A 26,670-nucleotide genomic window follows, 5' to 3' on the forward strand; every position below is an offset into this window, starting at 1 on the left:
TCACAGGATTCCATTTTCAGCAAATAATTTACCTGTATTTTGTCATGGTGCATACTAGTAATTTACCTGTATTTTGTCATGGTGCATACTAGTAATTTATACTAGTAATTTACCTGTATTTTGTCATGGTGCATACTAGTAATTTACCTGTATTTTGTCATGGTGCATACTAGTAATTTATACTAGTAATTTACCTGTATTTTGTCATGGTGTATACTAGTAATTTACCTGTATTTTGTCATGGTGTATACTAGTAATTTACCTGTATTTTGTCATGGTATATTCTAGTAATTTACCTGTATTTTGTTTTGGTGTATACTAGTAATTTACCTTTATTTTGCCATGGTGTATTCTAGTAATTTACCTGTATTTTGTCATGGTGTATACTAGTAATTTACCTGTATTTTGTCATGGTATATACTAGTAATTTACCTGTATTTTGTCATGCTGTATACTAGTAATATACCTGTATTTTTTCATGGTATATACTAGTAATTTACCTTTATTTTGTCATGGTGTATACTAATAATTTACCTGTATTCTGTCATGGTATATTCTAGTAATTTACCTGTATTTTGTTTTGGTGTATACTAGTAATTTACCTTTATTTTGTCATGGTGTATTCTAGTAATTTACATGTATTTTGTCATGGTGTATACTAGTAATTTATATGTATGTTGTCATGATTTATACTAGTAATTTACCTGTATTTTGTCATGGTGTATACTAGTAATTTAACATTATTTTGTAATGGTGTATACTAGTAATTTACATTTATTTTGTTATGGTGTATACTAGTAGTTTTTTGGTTTGGTGTATGAGAGTAATTTACCTGTATTTTGTCATGCTGTATACTGTTTACCTGTGCTGTGCCAGGGTATATACTTTTAATTTACCTGTACTTTCTCATGGCGTATACTAATAATTTATATCTGTAAATTGTTTTGACTTTAATTTTCATTTATTGTGATGTATACTAGTAATTTACCTGTGTTTTATCATGCTGTATATATGTACAATGATGTTACGACGTATCTTGTAAAGTACCTGTATTTGTATTTTTTTTTCAGACATTACAGGTGTTAGATGAAATAAACCACATGATTAAAGCCATTCAAGATACAATAGCAGGCGACGTTCATAATATCAGTCCCGCAGCAGAAGCAGACATCGTTTCCGTAGAAACGAATACAGGAAATCGACCAATGAGTGTTGCTTCCACACAATTAGACAATCCTAATCGTTACCATCATCCACCTAAGGCCATTCGAGCCATGGTTAGTGAAGATGACTATTATCTTTCTAAACCACATTACAGATAACACCCAGCATTATATATAGATAAATCCCAGCATTGCAAATAACACCCAGCATTACAGATAACATCTAGCATTATAGATAATACCCCGCATTACAGATAACACCCGCATTACAGATAACACTTGCATTACAGATATAACACACAGCATTACAAATGACACTCAACATTACAAATAACTTCCAGCATTACAGATAACACTCAGGATTACAGATAATACTTAGTATTACAGATAACACCCAACATTACAGATGACACCCAACATTACAGATAACACTCAGGATTACAGATAATACTTAGTATTACAGATAACACCCAGCATTACAAATAACACCCAGGATCACACATCTAGCATTGCAGATAATATCTAGCATTCCAGATAACAGGCAGCATTTCAGATAACCCTAGCATTACAGTTAGCATCAAGCATTACAGATAACTCCCTGAAAACACTCATCATTACAAATAACACCCAGGACAACACTTGGCATTACAGATATTATCCAGCATTACAAATGACACCCAGGATAACACTCAGCATTACAGATAATACCCAGCATTACAGATAACACCCAGGATAACACTCGGCCAAACAATCCTTACCATTTTCACCATCCATCTTGTGGCATCAGTGCTTGAGATTTAGATGTTTGGAGTGACAATCTCAGTAACCCTTATCCTTTTTATCATCCATTTTAGATTCAGATGTATTAAGTGACATGTTTGACATCTAACAACAAAGTAATATTTTCTCAAATACATTGAGATCTAATGCAGTTATATCTCTTTAAATTTAGACATCTATGGAGTAACATCTTTGCCAAAAATAATGACACAAGTAACATGTGCTATTCCATACATTTAGGTCTAATGCAGTTAAATCCCTTTAAATTTAGATCTATGGAGTATTATCTTTGCCAAAAATAATGACTTAAGCAACTGAACCATGTGACATTTTGTCGGATGTGCTATTCCATACATTTAGATCTAATGCAGTGAAATGTCTAATACAATACCACATCCCCCATGTTCCTGGTCATTTGCATTCAGATTACAAAAGTTCAAACTAGCATTATTTAAGCATCTAAATAGCGCATTAGTTTAGTGTTTGAATGATTACTTCCTGATAGTATAACTAAATAACGATCATGAATATAACAATATCCTGGGCAAATGTCTGTCATGTACATGGCAGGAATCAAAAGCACTAAAGCACATGCATCAAACCACTTGGCTACCCAACCCAACCCCCATCATCCCTTTTGAAGACATATATTTGTCATGTACATGCCTTGAATCGAATCTACACCACTTTACTAAGTACAGTCCGGTATGATCTAAAGCGCATGTGTCCGTCCCCTGTCCCCCACCTTAACTTTGAAAAGAAAATGTTAAAACCAGTTTCCTGTGTGTATATTAATTTTATTGGTCCAGATAATGTCAATATACATTTCTCTTGAAATCCTTAAACGGCATTTAGTAATTAAACATATAATATAAAAACACAAATTTATATGGAAAACAATCACCGAGTTCATTTCACACTACGTTTCAACAAGTTCCTCTTGTCAATTCTCTTTTACATATATCTCTTGTAAATTATATTTTATAGAATTACATGTATTTATTAAACATGCATTATGCAAGAGCTAAATCTGCCTATTGCAGGTCTTTCTTTAGGCCTGAAATGTTATATAAACTATTAATTAGACATTAATTAACGTATCCAGACCATAATCAACTCTCGATGTCGACGCTAGCCTGCGATAATTGTTGGATTATGATCTGATTTGCTGCATAACTTTCCTTCTCGATTTAACGATTAAATGGATAATGATTTTTGTTGTACCGACTTTAGAAATGATGACCGAGGCTATGCGGAACTTTGATCGCTTATTTCTCGGTTCATAGTGGATCAATTTGACTGAAATTTTCAGCAAATTGCCTTTACATTATCTAGTTTTTAACTATTATAGTGAGAACTGCCAACTTGTTATCTAATTTCCCATAATGTATCTTTAATTATTAGTATTAATTACACTTGTTATTCATTAGTTAGTCATGTATTAATTAGTTATTACATGTATTAAAGATCCATTATGTAAGATTTAGATAAAGAGTTGACCGTTCTTGCTATAATAGTTCAAAAATAGATAATGTAAAATAAAAATATTGAAAATTTCAATCAAATTACTTTATTCTGAGACAAGTTTCCACCGTTTGTAGTTTTGACAAGATGTGTGCATAGTGGTAACCAGGGCACTTGTATATTCGCGACTTAGCCTCGCTTTCCCATTTTTAAATTAAATTTTTAAATGGCGAACTGTTCTGATCTAGTTAAAATCTTGAGTATCCGATGCCATCGAGAGTTGATTATAGTCTTGTTTTATTAATAAATATCTAATTAATAATTTAGATAACATTTATTGCCTAAAGAGAGAGAGAGAGAGAGAAATGGGGTTTAACGTCCACTCGACACAAACTAGGTCATTTCGGGACTAACACACAGTTTAATTTTGTTATTTCAATAATTCGCTTGCGCGTAGGGGTCTTTAGCAGTGGGAGGAAACCAGAGGACCCGGAGAAAAGCCACGAGGTTGTATTGCCTAAAGAAAGACTTGCAATAGACAGATTTAGCTCTTGCATAATGTATATATGTTTAATTAAACTTGTTATTCCATGTATTAATTAGTTATTAGTATGAAGTCCTACTGATCACCGACAAGAACAGATATTTCAATTATCCATAATTTTGTCATCCAGATTTTCCGACGTGGTTTCCCCTTGTCAGTGATGCAGGACGGAGGGCCTGACAAGGACAGCTGTCTAGTCCTTCGGATGAGACGAAAAACCGAGGTCCCGTGTAAACATTGGAATGCACGTAAAAGATCCCTTGGCAGTTGGAATCCGATATAAGAGTAGGCGATAGTGCCGCTGCCCGGGCAAAATTTCCCTCATAGCACACTGTATGGCGTATGCCCGTCTTCATTAGCCCAGTATAGGAGCAGAACAGTAGGACGTTAAACCCCATTTCATTTCATTTCATTTCCATAATTTTGTCAATATCTATTTACAACCGGAGGACCTGGAGAAAACCCACGAGGTTGGACAGGCGACCCTACTCCTTGTCACATCAAAGCGGGGGAATCGAAACCACACCACTTGACTCAATGACATATTTTTCCTTTTCGGTCTCTTCTTGCAATACCTGGTGGGGGGGGGGGTTCTTTAGCAGTGCAAGGAAACTGGAGAAAACCCACCAGGTTGGACAGGCGACCCTAGTCCTTGTCACGAACAACCGGGGAATCTAGTTGACTCACTCAAGGACAGACCTTATGATACAGCACGCACGCGCTAACCATTCAGCCATCCAACCCCCGGAATCAATAAAGAAGAAAGAAAGCTTGTTGGTGATTAGTAGGGTGGGTAATTTGTTATTTTATACTTTGTTACTTTTTATACTTTCTCTTATTTTACCCTGATTATTTTATTGTTATAGATTTTTTTATTGGTCTTAGTAAATAAATAAAACTATTGTCAAACAAAAATTGGATTTTTGTATAAAGATTTTATTCATTGCTGTCAACCAGGCCAGTTGATTCAATGACAGACCTTACGTTACAAAGCGCACATGCTAACCATTCGGTCTCCCCCCCCCCCCTCCTGTTTGAAAGACCATGTATGACTGAATAAGAATATAATATATCCACCAATCGGCACAGCTTAAACATTTTCAATGTCATAATTCCACTCTGATTTCTGCACTAAGAGAACAGGGACTTGAGTCTGGATCGCAATTTTATCTGTAAGAAATATCTTCATCATGTTAGGTAGCATTATGCTTTGAATTGAATCCCTTCATTATAGTCGCTAATCGTCAAGAAGGATTCTGAATCCTATAAAAACTATAATCTTGTTGAAGTTGAATCTCTAAAAAGAATATCATTCCAAAATGGAGAGAGAGAAATGGGGTTTAACAACCACTTGACACAAACTAGGTCATCTTGGGACTAACACATGGTTCAATTTTATTTCAATAATTCACTTGCGCGTAGGGGTCTTTAGCAGTGGGAGGAAACCGGAGGACCCTAAGAAAACTCATGAGGTTGGACATGCGATCCTGCTCTTTGTCACGTACAACCGGGGATTCGAAACCACGCCCATTAACTCACTGCTGTCTACTTTCCACTCAACAGAAACTAGGTCAGTTCAATTTTACTTCAATAATTCGCTAGCAGTGGGAGGAAACCGGAGAAAACCCACGAGGTTGGACAGGCGACCCTACTCCTTGTCACGTACAACCAGGGAATCGATCCAAAATGGAGACTTGATATTTTTGTATATTATATGTTTAATAATCAACCCGAGTACATTTTAGATTGGAATAAGTCGTAAAAAATTAAATATTGTCCGAAAAATACAAATGACGATTGGTTGCATTAAATAAAATAAAATTAAAATTACCCATACATCTTGTCAATATATTCAAATCATCTTTGAAACCTCGATAAATTTTTTATAGCACTTTTAAATATTTCCTTACAAACAATTAATAATGTAACAATCAAACATCTAAACAAGGTAACAAGCTGATTAACCATTGCTACATCTAGGTATCATTTAATCTTGTATATCTAGCACTAATTTCTTTAACATTCGTTTAATATCAAATCTTTGTTTAAAAATTTGTAAAAATCATTTAAAATCATCCAAAGTCATCTAATTTGTACTTGTGTCCAGTTTAAAGCTGACTGATTAATTTTGATAATGAGTGTCCAATTTACAAGTGTTTAATTTCCTGACCACCGTAGGTAAAGGCAGGATTTTAATAAATAAACAGCCACCTTGTCTTGTAAACAAAATTCAGATCTTGAAAATTCGGAAATGAAATGGGCTTTAAGACCCTATTTTTCTTCACTGACTGGGCTAATGAAGATGGGCATACCCCATACAGTGCGCTATGAGAGAATCTTGCCCAGGCAGTGGCACTACATCCTACTATTATTTAGATAGCCACCGCCTTACTAATTGCAGCTCCCTCAAAGTTTGAAACTAAAAGCTTTTGATAAGAGCAAACAAAGACTTTTTGTCTTTAAATGATTTTTTCTCCAACAAATCAGAAACGGAGAAAGATAGATCGGAGACAGTCCTTTACATATGACGTCATATGTGGATTATGCATTAGGGTTAGGGTTAGCACCAGCCCTGTTTACATCTCAAGACTTTGACGAAATCTGCAGGTCCTAACCCACAATCATATGATGTCATATGTCCTAAAATTTGCAGGGCCGTCGCCGTAAATGTAGCAATGGTTAATGAGCTGGAATATGCGTAATCAATAATGACAACAAAATAATTAAACTTGTATAACATAAATGTATACACTGACATAATATGGTCTATACAACGAGCAAACATATTCAAAACAAAAGGTAAACTACTGCATAACATATTAACGAGATATGGTCAAAGCCAGCGCTACCTGTAATCTTTGTTAAAATCTTTTAATGGGCCTAACTTTAATCTGATTGATTATAAACCGGGAGATTTTCTACTTTTGAATAATATTGTTTTCTTATAGATACATTATGAAAGATGGCCGTTTGTGCTATATTAGTTAAAAAAATAGATAATGTAAAATGAATATATTTAAAATATCATTTAAATTACTTTATTCTGAGCCAAGTTATCACTGTTTTGCAGTTTTGATAACATGTTTATTATCGTAACAAAGGTCCAGAGGCCTGTTTCACGAATTTTTAACTAAGATAAAATCCAAATTTTAGTAATTTGATTGGATAATATTAAATTAATTTTAGTCCTTAGCCAATCAAAATTGAAGTATCTACTAAAATTTGGATTTTATCTTTAGTTTAGATTTCGTGAAACAGGCCCCTGGTCAAAACTTAAGACTCGCTACTTCATTTCAAAATTTATTCATTAAATGGCCGAATCGTTCTAATCTAGTTAATAGCTTGAGAATCTGATAGCATCGTGAGTTGATTAATTTTATTTTTATTTCTTCAGGATTTGCTACTCTTGATTTATTTTGTCACAATTTAAAAATATAAAAAAATTATTTTCCCTTCCTGTTTATGATAATCACTCCAAATTTATTTACTTGCTCAATAATCCTGAAAAAGTAAAATTCTGGTGGCCTAATATGTAGTTCCAGGTTGTTATTCAAAATAAAAATCGAATGGGCGAAGTCTGTAGGTTTTGTTTCGAAATACATGTGTGGAAATAGATTGCTATCTGACTTACTCATCAACACAAAAGATTATTGCATTGCCTAATATCAACTACTGCTTACCCTGTGCATGTGAAATTTAAAGCATGTGGTTATTTGAGGTGAATTATTACCTCAATATCAACCATCAACCCGTAGTGACTTTACAGAATAGCCATCTTAAAACATCAACAGTTGCTATGGAAGATATACGTCTGGAGGTGTGTAAGTGAGAGAGAGAAATGGGGTTTAACGTCCATTCGACACAAACTAGGTCATTTCGGGACTAACACATGGTTCAATTTTATTTCAATAATTGGCTTGCGTGTAGGGTCTTTAGCAGTGGGAAGAAACTGGAGGACCCGGAGAAAACCCACGAGGTTGGACAGGCGACCCTACTCCTTGTCACGTACAACCGGAGAATCGAAACCATGCCAGTTGACTCAATGGCAGACCGTATGATACAGCGCGCGGTGGTGTGTAAGTTATATGGTGTCTAACGTCCTACTTTTCTGCACAGACTGGGCTAATGAAGACAGCCTCAGCAGACAAAATGACATATAATCGCTTGGACACAAGGTTTATCTCTCTCAAAGAATATACAAACTCCATAATTAACAATAATTAACAATATTTAAAATAATTAATAAATCTTTCAACACAATATCGATAGATACCAGTACACCATTAAACATTAAATTTGATTAACAATTAACAAAATATAATATCTTTATAATTAGTATCACTTGTTTTGTTCGATTAACAAAATATAATCTCAATCAATTTACAAATATAAATGAATTTAATCGTGGTTTTATGTACTGTTTCTCTACACCAACTGGGTTAATGAAGACAGGTTTACACCATGCATTGTGCTATGAGGGGAATTTTGCCTTGACAGCAGCACTATGATCTACTCTTATATCGAATTCCAACTGCCAAGGGATCTTTTACGTGCATGCCAATGTGTACACAGGACCTCGGTTTTTCGTCCCATACGGACGACTAGACAGCTGTCCTTCTCGGGCCCAGTTGCTAATATTTATTACACAAAACATGTACTGGGAATCAGATGATAAAGTTATTGGATTTTCCGGTGTGGTTTCTCGTTGTCTGCTTACTCTTTATCAAATTCTAACTACCAAGGGTTCATGGGACTTTGTTTTTTTTGTCCCATCCAAATGACTAGATGTTCTTTGCAAGGTCCTTAGTCCTGCGCCACTGACGAGTGGAAGCAACGCAGAAAAATCCTGGGGATCTTTCTCGTCCTACACCAGGATTGAAGCAAAGACCTAGCTGTCTGGTGTACGAATGCCTTACTGACTTAGCCACTATGGCTCCTAGTAGAATGCTACAAACTCTGAATTTGGGGGTGTTGCATGCGTAGTCAATATACATGTACCAAGTCCTAAAGGATTAAAGCCCCTCTTTGCAGAAAAAATATCAAATAAAGTGACCAAGAAATTGGTTCGATTTTAGCCATATCTGCCAAATAAACAATCAAAAATAGTGCCAAATAGATGGGTCTCATTTCTCTTATATTTGGAAGTGGGAGTGTTCCAGTTTTAATCAGGCCAAACCAATTCTTATTTCATTGGGATATCGATAAACAAGTAGCCATTATTCTTATGAACTATGTTTTGTTCCCAAGATAAAGGAAGGAAGCAAAAACATTTTAATAAGTAATCCCCAAGATTAAATTGGTATGTCCTCATATTTATGTCTGTTGAATTTAAATCATCAAACAGGCCATTGAAACCACTATAAAATAATCATAATACTGAAAATATATCCTTACAAGGCCAGCCAATATACAGAGAGAGAGAGAGAGTTTAACGTCCACTTGACACAAATTAGGTTATTTCTGGACTAACACATGGTTCAATTTTATTTTAATAATTCATTTAAGCGTAGGGGTCATTAGCAGTGTGGGAAACCGGAGGACCGAAGAAAACCCACGACATTAAACTTTGAAAAATGATTGAAGAGAGAGAGACATATAGAGAGAGAAAAGAACTTAGTAATGCACTTTGATTGGTCCATTATGTAAATATCAAGAATATTTAATATACCTGTATTTATATATATGTTTAGGTTTAGATACAATTCTGTCATGAGATTAAAGGATTATTTATACAGTCAACGATTCACTATTTAAACAATCGGACTAAAATACAGATCTATATTTCGTTTCAGTGTTTTTATACTTTCGATGGCCTACACTACATGAAGATCTGACAAGTTATAGCGATAGGTCACGTCAGGGGTCAAAAGACTGACTTATGACCCTATGATGTCAGATATTTGATTAACCAATCAGCATTGATGTTACTAGTGGATTACCCACAGTTCCATGCAAAACACGCCTAAAGCTTGCCGTAACAGACTGTTTCATTGGCTTATCCCTGACACCATTCAGAACACGAGTTAAATAACAACTCTTCCAGATCCAAGTGTAGTAAAGACAAGTAAAACGAAATTTTGAACTATAAAAACGAAACGAAATAGGATCTGTGTTTTAATCAGATTGCTATTTAAAAAGACACGATCTCTTTGATTCAGATCAAAATAAAATTACTGATTTAATTAAATTTGATCTTTTCATTTGTTGAGAGGCAATCGAAATAAAATCTTAATCTGCTTGGTGCCAAAATCAAATGTAAATTTTCTCATGCTTATATGCAAGCCTGGAAATAAGGCATCGGTCACAGACAATGTCACACCTGTCACAGACAATGTCAGTCACAGATTCAGGCTTTGTCAGGCACCTGATTTGTCTTTTTTATTGATATTATTAATACATGTCCGCCACTAAGTTGTAAATGTCAGGTACTATTTCATTAGTGTCTGACATTTTGTCTGGTACATCTAAAACCGTTAATTCCAGGCCTGCTTTTATGTAATCATATAATCATTGAGAGACATTTAGCCGTTGATTTATGATATAATACTAGAATACTTAGTATGGATACAATCACTTGGTTTATTATACTGCAACGTTTTAGCAACATTTCACAACTCTTCGAAACATGGCCTTAAAATACACTAGTAGCTGTTTTCCATAAGTATGTGATTTTGTTGTTTCTCTGGTTTGATGGTCGAGAGCGAGACATTAAGTTATATATTGATACTGCACGAGGCGTAAGCCGAGTGTTGTTTCAATATATTACGCAATGTCTTTAGCTCGAGATCATTAAACAACTTAAAACACAGACACTATCTCCCACGTGCTTTTCAATGAAATACGTCACGCAAGTCCAATATTTCATCTAGTATAGATAATGTACGATCAGCAAGTTGTCCGTGCATTATTGGAAATAAAAGTACGCCAACATCAAAGGATGACGTCACATCTGTATTTTAAATCCAGTTTATAAATGCCATTTAAAGATTAAGAGTTCACAAGTCGTTTTTGTATGTTAGGTATTTGCTTGAAAGCGACTTGTGAAATCTTGTTGAAATGTTGCAGTATAATTTTAATAAACCAAGTAATTGTATCCAGAAATAGAACGAATTTCACAAATGTTGGTGAATTTCATGGACGGTGCAGTCACTACCCATGACCAAAATCTCCTAATAATAATAAACTATTACCCAATTCCGAAAAAACTAAATGCATGTGAATTGTCTGCTTCAACAGGTAAGAAGAGCGAAGGTGCAGAAATCAAGCTGCTTAAATCCAGTAACTGCAACGTCCAGTCATCAGCCCCTTTATTTAGATCTAAATCAAAGTGTTCTCGTCCCTTTAATAATAGGCGGCAGCAATACTCAAGCCCTTAACAAGATCCCTTATTTCGGTTTCTATATCAAATAATGACATATCTATAGATACATAGCCGCTAACACCCTCTGCTATAAGTTTCGCTCGCCATTTTGGATTTTTATTCATATCTATCAATGCTTGAGTTATTTTGTCTTTTACATCACCTGCAAAGACAAGTTCAAGGTCATTTACATCATTTTTAAATCTCTGAATAGATATTTATTAATTTGTCTGGTTGGATATCTTGTCTAGCTTGTGAAGAGATTTGGAAGGCAAAATGAGAGAGAGAGAGAGAGAGAGAGAGAGAGAGAGAGATGGGGTTTAACATCCACTTGACACAAACTAGGTCATTTCGGGACTAACACTTGGTTCAACCTTATTTCAATAATTCGCTTGCACGTAGGGGTCTTTAGCAGTGGGAGGAAACCAGAGGACCCTGAGAAAACCCACAAGGTTGGAGAGGCGACGCTACTCCTTGTCACATACAACTGGGGAATCGAAACCACACCAGTTGACTCAATGACAGACCTTATGATACAACGCGCAAGCGCTAACCAATTCGGCAAACGAATTATTGAAATAAAATTGAACCATATGTTAGTCCCGAAATGACCTAGTTTGTGTGAGTTAATCTCCATCTCTACTTTTCTTTCAGGATTACCATGACACACTCTCTCTACATACTTCAGGTCCTGTGGACAATGAGATTTCATATCTGGAGGTTAGGTGTTTGATCCTTGCATTGGCCGAAAAAGTACATCCAGATTTTCCAGCGTGGTTCACCCTTGTCAGTGATGCAGGACAGAGGGCCTGACAAGGACAGAGGTCCCGTGTACACATTGGCGTGCACGTAAAAGATCCCGTATTGAGTAGGCCGTATTGCTGCTGTCCGGGCAAAATTTCCCTTATAGCACACTGTATGACTTTAGCCTGTCTTCATTAGCCCAGTTCGGAGCAGAACAGTGAGACGTTAAACCCCATTTTATTTCATTTTGCTTTCATCTTATCTACAACACTCCCGTCAAAAGGCAACACCTAGTAACTCATGTTTTTCTTATTTTGAGAAAAGCAAAGGAAAACGTACATGTAATGAATGAATATTAAAGCCCAGCTTATCCATTGTTTTGACTATTGAGTTACTAGGTGTTTCTGTGGCATACTAGGCAAATGAAGGAAGTTGCTAGGTTGTGTCATGGGTGTAACTGCTTACAAAATCAAAAGATTGAATATCTAGTACAACAAACAGGAAGCACATACCCTAGTAACTACAAATTTGGTAAAAAAAAGTGAGTTACTAGGTTTTGACTTTTAACGGGAGAACATAATGTTGAATCATATACTTACCCGGAAGTCTTGAATTAAAAACTATAGGATATATAGGAAGTGGTCCAAATGATGTTATAGTTGTTAAACGACCTTTCATATGAGGATTTTTTCGGAAGTAAGCCGTCAGTGTATTAGAATCAATGGCTGCTGCATCAACAGTATGATCTAACACCATTTCTATAGACTTGAGATGACCACCTGATAAAATACAAGCAAACTAGAATATATCGGGACTAACACATGGTTCAATTTTATTTCAATAATTCACTTAACAGTGGGAGGAAAATGGGAGGATCTGGAGAGAGAGAGAGAGAGAGAGAGGGGGGTTACATCCACTGATACAAACTAGGTCATTTCGGGACTAACACTTAGTTCAACCGTATTTCAATAATTCACTTGTGCGTAGGGGTCTTTAGAGCAGTGGGAGGAAACTGGAGGACCCGGAGAAAACCTACAAGGTTGGACAGACGAGCCGACTCCTTGTCACATACAACCAGGAAATTGAAAATACGCTAGTTGACTCAATGAAAGAACTTATGATGCAGCACGCACACGCCAACCATTCAGCCATCGAACTCCACATTTGGCCATTCAACACCCCCGTGTCATATTAGGACTGACATACATACAGGCCCTGGACTGTAGAGTGCAGTGGATGATTACAGCTCGCCCCCGGATATATTCACTTATTCTAATTGTTTATTGCTTTTTGGGGTTTTGTTTGCAGAACCCCTTGCAGAGAGAGAGAAATGGGGTTTAACGTCCACTCGACACAGACTAGGTCATTTCGGGACTAACATATGGTTTAATTTTTTTATTTCAATAATTCACTTGCTTGTAGGGGTCTTTAGCAGTGGGATGAAACCAGAGGATCCGGAGAAAACCCACGAGGCTGGACAGGCAACCCTACTCCTGGTCACGTACAACTGAAGATTCGAAACCGTGCAAGTTGACTCAATGACAGGCCTTATGATACAGCATGCACGTGCTAACCATTCAGCCATCCAACCCCTCTATTTGCAGTACGGTCCTCCTGCACTTTCTATATGATACAATTTTAATTCAATAATTTGCTTGTGCCTTCTTAACCTCATGGTTTTACTCCAGGTACTATGGATTCCTCCTACAGTTAAGACCCCTGGCCCCGAGTTCACAAAGCATTCTCAGACTTAAGTTTAGAATTTACTCGAAACTGTTTGTCTTATTCTAACTAAAATATAGCCCCTTATACAACTTTTGTTGTTTTAATGTATCAAACACATCAATAAGAAATTATGTGTAAAGTTTTGTGTTTTTGGATCAAAGATATTTATCATAAACATTGAAAGTTGAGTAAATTCTTAACTTAAGTCAGAGAATGCTTTGTGAACTCCGGGCCTGGTCTGTCACTAAGATGATAAAAATAAGACAACTGTAAATATTGAATAGAGAGAGAGAGAGAAAAATGGGGTTAAACGTCCACTCGACACAAACTAGGTCATTTTGGGACTAACACATGGTTCAATTTTTTATTTCAATATATGCTTGCGCGTAGGGGTCTTTAGCAGTGGGAGGAAACCGGAGGACCCGGAGAAAACCCACGAGGTTGGACAGGCAACCGTACTCCTTGTTATGTACAACCGGGGAATTGAAACCCCGCCAGTTGACTCAATGACAGGCCTTATGATACAGCGTGCGCACGTGCTAACCATTCGGCCATCCAACCCCCCCTAAATTTTGAATAGAAAAGAACCATATTTGGACTGATATTGCTTCAACTTTTCACAATGTTATAGTTTTCGAAGGGATTCAAAATCAAAATGGTCTGTCATAAAAATTGAAGATCTCACCTGAGTGAATTATATTTCCAAAGAAATTAGCGTTGACTCCCATCTGTTTTAAATGTTTGAGTACAATGAGATTACCACTCAATGACAGTTGATCGTTGTATGCCCATTTGTGTCCCTTTAAATCTTGGAATTCCTTGTATTTGGTCCTAAAATAACAAGAGAAAGATACATAAAATGTAATATTAATATAAAATATATAAAATGTAATATTAATATATAATCGCATAAAATGTAACATTAATATTGAATACATAAAATGTAATATTAAAATTAAATACATAAAGTGTAATATTAATATTGAATACATAAATGTAATATTGATATATAATCACATAAAATGTAATATGAATATTAAATACCGCACATAAAATATAGTATACCAGTTTTTCCAGTATTAAATACATAAAATAGATTCAAACCAACACTTACTGGCGTGTTTATATCTCGTCTGCAGAGGATTGCAAACTGTCAGTTTAAAAGATTTTTGTAAATACTAATTGGAATTGAACCATTTTGGACTTATATTTCTTAGGGCGTGTGTGCTGTATCATAAGATCTGTCATTGAGTCAGTTGGTGTGGTTTTGAATATCCGCTTGTACATGACAAGGAGTAGGGTCGCCTGTCAAACCTCTTGGCTCTTCTCAGGGTCCTCTGGTTTCTTCTCACTGCTAGCGACCCCTAAGCGCAAGCGAATTATTGAAATAAAATTGAACCATGTGGGAGAGAAATGGGGTTTAACATCCACTCGACACAAATTAGGTCATATCGGGACTAACATATGGTTCAATTTTATTTTAATAATTCGCTTATCAGTGGGAGGAAATCAGAGGTCCCGGAAAACCCACGAGGTTGGACAGGCGACCCCACTCCTTGTCACGTACAACCAGGGAATCAAAACCATGCCAGTTGACTCAATGACAGATCTAATAATACAGCACCCACACACTAACCATTCGCCCCCCCCCCTCTTTTCTTTCAGAGCTAAACACAAAATATAATTGCAGGATTTTGAATTTAAATATATCCCATCAGAACATTCTTACTTACTTGTTTGAACTATCAATGATAACATCGGAGAAATAAATTGGTCTGTTTTGTCCTTTCGGATGAACGTGTATCGGAGCAGCTTTACATAACTCGACAAATCCATTCTTCTCGTTTTGTAATCTCATAAATCCTGTACTACACATAAACCCTGTTGATATATAACATAAACCCTGTTGATACATAACATATAACAGAAACCCTGTTGATACATAACATATAACATAAACCCTGTTGATACATAACATATAACATAAACCCTGTTGATATATAACATAAACCCTGTTGATATATAACATAAACCCTGTTGATACATAACATATAACATAAACCCTGTTGATACATAACATATAACATAAACCCTGTTGATATATAATATAAAAACCCTGTTGATATGTAATATAAACCCTCTATTGCAGGTCTTTCTTTATGCCTGAAATATTATCTAAATTATTTAGACATTAATTAACTTATAAAGACCATAAATTTTATGATGGATGATTTAACGTAAAAATGGATAATCAAGACTTTGTTTATTATCGTACCAACGGTAGTAATGGCGATCGAGGCTAGCCTAAAAGTTAATCGCAAATATATTGGTTTAGAGTGAAGCAATTTGTTTTCATTAACTATTTTTTAATTATTATAACGAGAACTGTTAGCTCTTTATCTAATCCAGTGATTTCAACCAGATCTTCCTAAGTGTGACGCGAAATTTTGAACGGCACACTAAGAAAATGTGAAAAACCATATGATCCCAACTGAGTATTCACTGGTGTCTACTGATAAGTTCATAGCTGTGTTTTTCTTTATTTAGTTTGAGTCATTCTATGTGTCTATGACTAGTCTGTGTCTACGGTTGTATTCCGTCTGACTTACCATGTTTTTATTTTGCAAAATTCAAATAGTTTTCATATATATTTAGCCAAGTGTGCTGCTATTTTTTCATGTGTTCCAAGGTGTGCCTTTGGCAAAAAAAGGTTGAGAACCACTGATCTAATCTTACCTAAGGCCCCTTTAAGACTACATTGTGTGTAAGAAAGACTTCTGACTGTCAAAAATATTATACACTTTGGCCGAAGGCCCCCTAGATTTTGTCGCTGTAGGTTTCTGCCTGCCAAGCCTATAGGTAAATTCTAGCACGGCCATTTCTCCTATAAACTTTCAAATAAATATTACACAACTTGGCTAGGGGCCACCTAGATCTTGTTGCTGTAGGATTTCGCCTGCCAAGTCTAAAGCTAAATTCTGGTATTGCCCCTCCCACTATAAACTTTCAAATGAAAAGTACCTATATCAACATCATCTGAGGTGAAAGGGTCGACTCTTTCTGCTGGGGGTCCACTCCATCTTGACTCGTGAATAATATAGCCCTCCCTTCCAGTCACTTCCTCTAAATAATGTAGTATTGTTTCAAATAATTGTATGGGTATTCCTGGTGACAGGTACGTAATCAAACGTAGTTTCCCAACAGGGCCGCTTGAACTAGGTGTTACTGCTGCTGTTGCTGACATGGTACTGAAAATAAATGAAAAATTTTAATCAAATAAAGCAGAAGGTAGCAGTGAATCTAATCCTACCAGCAGCTTTGTGAAGGGAGGCAACAAGGAACTCTAATAGTAAGTGCAGGGGGACTGCACCACACAAAATTTACACAAAAACAAATACATGGACAGGACATCATACTCAGGAAAACACAAACATACAGACAATTCAAAAAAAGTGAATGGATCCGGGGCTAGCCGTAAGCGTCCACTGCGCTGTACAGTCCCAGGTCTGTAGTGACACAGACTTCACTCAAATTTGAAAACAATTAGGAATACAACCCAGGGAACCCATTGTGTAATGCCAGCATGAGTCATGATCTGCTATATGCTACATGAAATACGAATGTAAACATATGTAGTAAAATTCAACTATACAAGATAACCACATCGGTGAAATGTATAAAAAAGTAGTCTAAACTCTTAAAGTAGCTAAGTCTCTAACTCAATATCATCAAAAATCTTCGACATTGAAAACACGAATGATTTGTCAGTTCAAATCAACATTGGTCTTGTGACCTTACAGGGAAAAGATGGGCTTCTGATATCCAGTATTTAAGACAAAATAAACATTTTACCATTGGTACACGAATCATGTACCATAATGCGTTTCAGCACCTTTTGGAACAAGGGACTCAAAGAGCGCGGCTAGACATATTCCAAAAGTCATGTCAAATGGTGACGCTATATTCTTATCTGGAGAGCATGCACAATAAATATCATCGGGGTAGACTGGAATAACCAGATGCTAAATACTGCTATTAATTGAGACTTCTGGCGTATTTCGCCGAACATAGCTGATTAGAAATTAAAGTAAAAACAGAAACGGTTGAATGTAAATCAGTTTATATACATTCACATTACATTATTATATGCTTTGTGACCCATTTGTTTCAATTTGTAGGTCCCAAATATTAGCAAATTAGCTCCTTTAAATTCAATAAAGAAACGCTTCAGTATTTATAGGGTAGATGTTCCATAGTCACAAAAAAACAAAAACAAAACTGAATACAGAGAAGCAAGTAGGAAATGTAGACTGTCTCGAGGGACAGCCGTCTGCTGACTGAGAATGACGTCATATCTTAGAAGGTGATAAAAAATCAGAGAAATGGGGTTTAACGTCCCCTTGACACAAACTAGGTCATTTCGGAACTAATTCAAGCAGTCGATTATTGACACTTCTTGATCACGATATTAGCTAGTACCGTAACAGTAACACTTGATTATAATTTTAATAATATGACAGATGTCTAGCCATTCGGAAGGGACAAAAAACCAAGGTCCTGTGTATACATTGGCGTGCATGTAAAAGATCCCTTGGCAGTTGGAATTCAATATAAGTCAGTAAGCCATAATAGTGCCGCTGCCTGGGCAAAATTTCCCTCATTGCCAATTGATGGCTTCCCGAATGGCTGTGTCGTCTGAATGATGGATAATTAAAAGTTGTGTAAAATCAAAAGTTTTTGACCGATTGGTCTAAAATTTGGTGTGAGATCATAGATAACACCCTTGAACACCCTCTAGGACCACGGCAAGTACTAGGTGTATGAAAGTGCATTAGCGCCCAAATGGTATGGAGTGCCATGTCTTCATTAGCCCAGTCGGAGCAGAACAGTAGGACGTTAAACACCATTTCATTTCATTTCGTCAAGTAGTGGCCCTTTAAGTTTAATCATTACGTAACACGTTCGGTATTAACGGTACCGGCGGTAGACGCATGATCCGATAGTGATCTACAGGTGACATAATTTTATCATTCATTCGTTGACTTTGCACTCGATTACGTAAAGTTAAACCATTTATCCATTTGGAAATACAAAAGTATTTAATCGATTGATTGCGTTAATTAAATACAACATTACATTTCTAATTTCTGTTAGTAATTTTTAAGAAAATAAACTTCTCTGTAACCGGAGCTCACCGGAATGGTTGAAGCGGAAACTGGATGTTCGAATCTGTGACAGGGTTAGAGAACTCTCACGACATTACGGGAATTCTGTACTTTCGGTTTATCATGGCCGCAGAATGAATGGTGCTTTTTCTTTACAACTTTTTAGAGATACATTCTGTGGTTTTTGGCAATACGTATTCTAAATTTCTTGAACTATGGTTGAATTGAACTTTGCCGACAAATTAACAACTGCTGGTGTTGGTTTGTCCAGTATTCTATTGTATGTTTTCTACAACAAATATAAAAACCGGCTGATTTCATCAGATCAACTCAAGGTGATTATTCTTCTTTTAAAACTGACATACATGTATTTTCTCGTCACCCCCGTCGACTGTCCCCAGTTTAGAATTCTTATTAACATTTCAGATTTGAAATATAAATGAATTATTAAATGTAGAACAATAGCCTAGTAGCCTATTTTTAACTATCAATACCTTGGCATAAAAGCAGGAAATTATTCTTCAGTAATTTTTTTTTTAAATTCTGGACATCTTATTGTAGACATTAATGACATTATTAAGAAAAATTCACAAAAGAAATGTTCTTCTCTCCCATGTAAAACACAACAGGAGTATAGGCCCTACTGGTAACAGGGTTAGGATAAGATTGTTGCTTTTGCCAAATTGCCTAGCTAGCTAGGAGAGCCTCCAAAGGTTTTATTTCTCAAATATTTCTATAATACAATGATATCATTCACCAGATTTAGATTTTTTTGCACTTGATTGGTCAATAATTACATCTGCATTGATTCAATTCAAATGGGTAGTTTTAAAGTCTCTGCACTTGCATTTTTCGGAACATATCAAATTTTCTTCAACTTAATCCATGCTAAAATGAACTCAAATTGACAATTTAACATTTAGAGAAATATGGTCACCAGAATCCATGCCCCTCTCCCCTCCAAATCAACTAGACTATGTCTATATTCATAGCGTTCGATCGCTGCATTAGCCGAGAAAGTGGTTTCCCCTTGTCAGTGGTGCAGGACAGAGGGCCTGACAAGGACAACTGCCTAGTTGTTCGGATGGGACAAAAAAAAACGAGGTCCCATGTATACATTGGCAGTTGGAATTTGATATAAGAGTAGACCATAGTTACACTGCCTGGGCAAAATTTCTCTCCTAGCACACTGTATGGTGTATGCCCGCCTTTATTAGCTCACTCGGAGCAGAACATTTCATTTCATATATTCATAGCCGAAATATATTTTGAAGAATTTATTTTTCAGGCATCGGTAACATTAGGTGATAACATTAAGGAGCAGTTGGAGCTAGCACCAGATCATAAAATACCCTACGCGACAGTAGAAGGAATAGTGACGGCAGTTGGCCAGACATTGTCCAGTCGTCATGACGCTGTCACAGAAGGTGTCATACAACACTCTGTATTAAAGGAACATAAATCAAGGAGAGTCAATGGCTTCTGGTAAAAATTATTTTATTCATTTAAAGAGGAGAAAGAGAGGGTTTAATGTCCAAACCAGGTCATTTCGGGAATAACATATGGTTCAATTTTAATTCAATAATTCGCCTGGGTGTAGGGTTCATTAGCAGTGGAAGGAAACAGGAGGAACCGGAGAGAGAGATGGGGTTTATCCTCCACTCAACACAAACTAGGTGTTGTTTTCAATATATTACTCAGTGCCATACTTGTATCAATATACAACTTAGAATACAGAATCTATCACACGCATGTCTTACCATGAAATAATCAAATGAGTCCAATATTTCATCTGAAGAGTTCAGGGGAAGAACGATCTAAGTCACATTTTGGTCTTTTCGCATAAAAGGCAAAACAGACTTTTGGACGAGAATGCTTGACGCGAACAGAACAACGAGTGGGTTTAATTACAACTTCAAAATGATGTTTAATACAAATCATAATTTCCAGTACAACAACTGACTTCTACTTTTCAGCCAAATTAAGGTCAAATAAATACCATGGATTTGTATTTGTCCGGAAGGCCATTTCAGAAGGGCCTTGGTTCGATGTGACTTCGATCGTTTTTACCTGAAATTGATTGTTCCACAGAAAGCTTATACAATTTGCTACCAGATGGCGCCATTAACTGGGGTTCTTTGAAAAAGGGGGGGTTGGATGGCCAAATGGTTAGCATGTGCACGCTGTATCACAAGGCCTGTCATCGAGTCAACTGGCGTGGTTTCGAATCCCGGGTTGTATGACAGGGAATAGGGTTGCCTGTCCAACCTCGTGGGTTTTCTCCGGGTCTTCCGTTTTCCTCCCACTGCTAAAGACCCCGACACACATGCGAATTATTGAAATAAAATTAAACCATATGTTAATCCCGAAATGACCTAGTTTATTTCGAGCGGAAGTTAAACCCCATCTCTCTCTCTCTCTCTCTCTCTCAGTGAGTTTTAAACAATTTATTATCATACCTGATACATGACAGACTTCAGTAATAATAACCTGTGAACTTTCAACCAATCACAGTGCTCCTTGGCTCGTGTCATTTCTTCATTAAGATGTAAACAAACAGCTCGTATATTGGGTTCACTAATCGGATCTCCTGAACGTGACTTACATCTTTCTTCTCCGGGGCTCTTCATCTAGTAACAGTTAAATTTATAATCTGATTACCAGTGCTGAATTAGGTTAGATAGGTGCTTAGTCCTATCGGAAGGGATAACAAACAGGTCCCGTGTATACATTGGCAATTGGCGTGCACGTAAAAGATCCCTTGGCAGTTGGAATTCGATATAAGAGTAGGCCGTAGTGCTGCTCCCCCATCCAAATTTCTCTCATAGCACACTGTAAGGCATATGCCGTCATCATTAGCCCAGTCGGAGCAGAATAGTAGGACGTTAAACCCCATTTCATTTCGATAGGTACTGTTTTTAATTACATTTCTGGTGTTGTGTTTCAGGTCTGATGCAACCAGGACTATCAGGAATGTTATTGATACTGTACCATTCTATCTTCGACCAGCCACGAGACATGGCGACAATGTTATTGTCACAGAAGTCGGTGAGGCAGAGTTTTTGATGGATGAGCTCGCCGTTACTTATGATAAATTCGAACCAAGTCAATCTTCCTTTCTGCAAACAGGATTGGATCGAATATTCGGTGAGGTCACAAAAGGTCTTCACGAAAGGGAGGAAATGCTGGTAGTTGGAACAGGAATTCTTGGTGTCGGAGAAGTTTTCCTGGAAAATGGAAAAGTGAAAATTGGACCAGGAGCAGGAACCAAATATATTTTGACAAAACTTACTAAAAAGGAGGTGATCAAAAGACTGAAATCGCAGTCGTCCATATTTAAATATTTGATGATTTTCACGGGTCTGATTGGCGGGGGTTGTCTGATTTATCTTCTGGTGAAATTTTCGCGGAAGTATTTTGAAGATCGGAGAAATCAGGAGATATTTCGATCTGCTCGACTGGGAAGAGCGAATAACGAAAACGGTGAACAAACTGAAAATGAGTGTGTTGTTTGCTTGACCAATCCTAAAGAGGTTGTCATTCTAAATTGCGGACACGTAGCTTTGTGTGCCCAGTGTGCAGAAATTTTACCAAATCAGACATGTCCCGTTTGTCGTGGCCATATAACTAGATTTGTACCTTTATATCAATCTTAGAGTTCAATCAAGTTTAGGGTTCAATCAAAGTGCATCAACCTGTTTGTATCAATTTTAGGGTCTAATCAGATTTTAACCCCTTAACTGTGTAATTAATTTGACGTTAACTACCCCCTATTGCGTAATTAATTTGACGAAAAACGTCATATTTGGGCCTATTTTTTCCTGAATACACATTTGAGTGGTCTTAAACCAAAATAAAACTAACAGTAAATAGAGTTGTCTCCCTTCAATTAGATTCCTCGACCAGGCGTAATAAAATGTCATCCGCAAGGTAAGATTGTGTTCGAAGAATAGGTTGGGGAAAATACCTCCAGGGCGTTATATTACGTCCTACACACGGTGAGTGGCAGTTGTCCAGGACGTTATATAACGTCCTACGCAGTTTAGGGGTTAAAGGATGCTGACCTGTTAATCAAGTTTAGGGTTCAATCAAAGTACAATAACCTGTTTGTATCAATTTTAGGGTCTAATCAGATTTTAAAGGATGCCGACCTGTTAATCAGATTTAGGGTTCAATAAAAGGACATCGGTCTGTTTGTATCAATTTTAGGGTCTAATCAGATTTTAAAAGATGCTCACCTGTTAATCAATTTTAGGGTTCAATAAAAGGACATCGACCTGGTTGTATCAATTTTAGGATTCAGTCAAATATGATGAATAACAATCTGATTAAAACACAGATCCTATTTCGTTTCTTTTTTTATAATTCAAAATTTTGTTTTTTCCTTGTCTTTACTACACAAGGATCTGGCAGAATTGTTATAAAACCTGCATTTTGATGGATGTGAGGGATTAGCCAATGAAACTGTCTGTTATGGGGAGTTCTTGGTGTGCTGTGCATGGAACTGTGGGTATTTCACTAGAAACATCAACACTGATTGGTTAATCAAATGTCTGATGTCATAGGTTCAAAAACCGCTCGTATATGACCTTCTACTACAACCGGTCAGATCTTCCTGTAGTAGAGACAATCGAAAGTATAATAAAACGAAATAAAATATAGATCTGTATTTTAATCTGATAGGATGATCAACAACGATATTTTGATTTTTGTTAGAAAGAAATTTTAGTAACAATTTACAGTACAACTAATTTCTTGCATAAATTAAATGTCATGTAAAAACCTAACATGCAAATTTATAAAGCGCAATAAATACTTGTATTAGGAGCTCCAAATGCGCTTGCAAAATTATATATTTCGCTTCCATTTCATCCTTAGTGTTGTATGAACAGGTGAGTTTTGAAAATGCAGATGGACTTTGATTCTTTTATATGACGAGGTAGTGAATTCCACAAGAGCCAAAGATTACTGGAATGAACGTTTGGTCATTTCTAAGCTCGTGGATGGTACTGTTAAGAGATGTTTTGAAGAAAATTGTAGACATTTTCCTGGAATACATGTGAAGATGAGATTTTTGATGTAGGATGGAGCAGAGCTGTTAATATATGACGGCATATCAATGGTTACCGTGCAGCACATTCCCACAACTTTCCAAACCACATTTATGACATAAATTATCATATTTAACAGAAATAAAATGTTACTTCTAATACATTAAGAGAGAAAGAAATGGAGTTTAACATCCATGTGACACAAACTTGGTCGGTCATTTTGGGACTAACATATGGTTGAATTTTATTTCAACAATTTGCTCGCGAGTAGGGGTCTTTAGCAGTGGGAGGAAACAAGATGGACAGGCAACCCTCAGGCCCGTAATGGGTGGGGGGCCAAAGCCCCCCCCCCCTACCTGCAAAAAGTCCCCCCCCCTTGAAAAAATTGTCGACCTCAAAAACAATAGATATACATTGTCTGTCAATTTTACAGCAACCCTGAGAACACTTCCCGCACCCCTAGTTGCTCTGAGCTACTTACGACCCTGGCAACCCTACTTTATTCTTAGCGAAGTCATGAGTGTTTATTATCGTAGCGTTTCATCTCACAAGCATTCTAATCCATTTAAATTTCTGCCCTTAGATAGTCCAGAGAGTTGATTCTAGGCTTGTCATGTGAATAAATGTAATTCTTATACGGCATTTAGTAACTGAACATATGATATAAAACACAAATTTATATGGAAATGAAATGAAATGAAATGGGGTTTAACGTCCTACTGTTTTGCTCCGAACTGGGCTAATGGAGATGGGCATACGCCATACAGTGTGCTATGAGGGAAATTTTGCCCGGACAGCTGCACTACGGCCTACTCTTATATCGAATTCCAACTGTCAAGGGATCTTTTACGTGCACGCCAATGTGTACATGGGACCTCAGTTTTTTCTCTAATCCGAATGACTAGACAGCTGTCCTTGTCAGGCCTACCCACTTAGCGACCGTGATCCCCAAATTTATATGGAAAACAATCACTAGGTTTAAATAATAAATGTCTAAATAATAATTTATATAACATTTGAAGCCAAACAAAAGACCTGCAATAGGCAGATTTAGCTCTTACAGAAGGTATCTTAAATATCTGATTGGTTTTTAAAGGCTCAATACCACTCTTGTTGTAACTGAATAATATGTCCCAATCTTTATTCTGGTCAACAAATTGTACTATTTTACAATATTCCAATTAATTGATGATACAAATTTCATCTTAACACACCTAATTTAAAAAATTGGAAAAATTAAACTAAATGATTTGAAAGGCCTAACGTAAACCTTTTCAAATGTGACTTGGATTTAAAAATATTTTCGAACCCTCTGGACAAGTAAAATAGGATGTAATGGATAATTTACACAACGGGTAGGACACTTAAACATCTAATACTTAGAATAAGGCTAATATTTATTTACTGGAGCTGTGTTATATATTGTCCCTTTAATTGTAAAAATATTTTAACTACATGTATATTTGTTTGCGTATATTAGACTATTATCATTGCTTTGAGTGATTTGTTTATATTTAGAAATGTAATAATAATTTTATAGAATATATTTTGAAATACAATAAAAAAAATATCAAGAACACCACTTTATTGTCATTATCTTGAATGTTTTGGGAGGAATGTAATGACGTGGCTTTAATTCCCTGCTGTCTAACCTTATGGGGTTTTCTCAAATTAATGAAAGAAAAATGAACCAAATGTTAGTCCCAAAATGGCATAGTTTCTGTCAAGTAGACTTAAACCACATGGGGGGTTGGATGGCTGAATGGTTAGCGTGCGCGCGCTGTATCCTAAAGTCTGTCATTGAGTCGACTGGCGTGGTTTCGAATCTCCAGTTGTACGTAGGGTCGCCTATCCAACTTCGTGGGTTTTCTCCGGGTCCTCCGGTTTCCTCCCACTGCTAAAGACCCCTATGCGCAAGCGAATTATTGAAATAAAATTAAACCATCTGTTAGCCCCGAAATGACCTAGTTTGTGTCGAGTGGACTTAAACCCTATTTCTCTCTATCTTAAACCACATCTCTCTCCCTCGATGTACAGTACAGCAGAACCGATTAAAATACTTCTTGGAGGATGGTGTTGGGTTTTTGGAATGGGATATAAAATGGAGTTATCTCCCTTGAATTAGAGACTGTTTCTGCCATTCCACCCAAAGAGTATCATGGATATACTCACGCCAGATTATAACTTATTCCAACAGAGGTTAACTTTGTCTATCGTGGGTAACAGAGAGTAACTAGCCTCTAGCGTGGGTAGTTCAGGGTAACTTGTCTCTAGCGTGGGTATCAATGGCTAACTTGTCTCTATCGTGGTTAATAGAGGCCAACTTGTCTCTAGCATGGGTATAGATGCCAAATTGTGTCCAGCGTGGGTAACAGTGGGTAACTTGTCTCTATCGTGGGTAACAGAGGGTAACTTGTGTCTAGCGTGGGTAAGAGAGGGTAACTTGTGTCTAGTGTGGGTAACAGCGTGTAATTTGTCTCTAGCGTGGGTAACAGAGGGTAACTTGTCTCTAACAGAGGGTAACTTGTCTCTAGCGTGGGTAACTTGTCTCTAGCGTGGGTAACAGAGGGTAACTTGCTTCAAGCGTGGGTAACAGCGGATAACTTGTCTCTAGCGTGGGTATCAGAGGGTAACTTGTCTCTAGCGTGGGTATCAGAGGATAACTTGTCTTTAT

The 26,670-nt window shown here is 36.6% G+C and overlaps 3 protein-coding genes across 3 annotated transcripts in view; 2 read left to right on the plus strand and 1 right to left on the minus strand.

The window, feature by feature from the left end:
- The window catches only part of LOC126824019 (uncharacterized), a 35,472-nt gene extending 30,612 nt beyond the window's left edge, over positions 1-4,860 (plus strand). The window contains exon 31 of the mRNA XM_050553119.2: positions 1,071-4,860. Within this exon, the coding sequence (XP_050409076.2) occupies positions 1,071-1,322 (252 nt within the window). The 3' untranslated portion in view covers positions 1,323-4,860. The remainder of the gene's footprint in view (positions 1-1,070) is intronic.
- Positions 4,861-5,662: 802 nt separating this feature from the next.
- LOC126824099 (uncharacterized) lies at positions 5,663-19,011 on the minus strand. The gene is made up of 6 exons (XM_050553293.2): positions 18,917-19,011; positions 16,802-17,028; positions 15,514-15,661; positions 14,466-14,611; positions 12,655-12,834; positions 5,663-11,474 (listed from the first exon to the last, which is right to left on the minus strand). Exons 2-6 carry the CDS (start codon positions 17,022-17,024, stop codon positions 11,293-11,295), a joined length of 879 nt encoding a protein of 292 aa, XP_050409250.1. The 5' UTR covers positions 17,025-17,028; positions 18,917-19,011; the 3' UTR covers positions 5,663-11,292.
- Positions 19,012-19,041: 30 nt separating this feature from the next.
- On the plus strand, positions 19,042-26,038 carry LOC126824082 (mitochondrial ubiquitin ligase activator of NFKB 1). Its single transcript, XM_050553264.2, has 3 exons — positions 19,042-19,280; positions 20,234-20,430; positions 21,893-26,038. The coding sequence occupies exons 1-3, from the start codon at positions 19,161-19,163 to the stop codon at positions 22,599-22,601; spliced, it is 1,026 nt and encodes a 341-aa protein (XP_050409221.1). The 5' UTR covers positions 19,042-19,160; the 3' UTR covers positions 22,602-26,038.
- The last annotated feature ends 632 nt before the right edge of the window (positions 26,039-26,670 follow it).

The sequence above is a fragment of the Patella vulgata genome, chromosome 6 (genome assembly GCF_932274485.2).
Source record: "Patella vulgata chromosome 6, xgPatVulg1.2, whole genome shotgun sequence".
In the NCBI taxonomy this organism is placed as follows: domain Eukaryota; kingdom Metazoa; phylum Mollusca; class Gastropoda; family Patellidae; genus Patella; species Patella vulgata.

Bases quoted from the DNA above. Each gene is read 5' to 3' on its own strand.
- LOC126824099 (XM_050553293.2), bottom strand. From the start codon at position 17,024: ATGTCAGCAACAGCAGCAGTAACACCTAGTTCAAGCGGCCCTGTTGGG. The intron at 15,662-16,801 runs GTACTTTTCATT...ATATATCAACAG, and splicing joins CTCAGATGATGTTGATATAG to GGTTTATGTGTAGTACAGGA. The intron at 14,612-15,513 runs GTAAGTAAGAAT...TTGTTATTTTAG, and splicing joins ATCATTGATAGTTCAAACAA to GACCAAATACAAGGAATTCC.
- LOC126824082 (XM_050553264.2), top strand. From the start codon at position 19,161: ATGGTTGAATTGAACTTTGCCGACAAATTAACAACTGCTGGTGTTGGT. The intron at 19,281-20,233 runs GTGATTATTCTT...TTTATTTTTCAG, and splicing joins TTTCATCAGATCAACTCAAG to GCATCGGTAACATTAGGTGA. The intron at 20,431-21,892 runs GTAAAAATTATT...GTTGTGTTTCAG, and splicing joins AGGAGAGTCAATGGCTTCTG to GTCTGATGCAACCAGGACTA.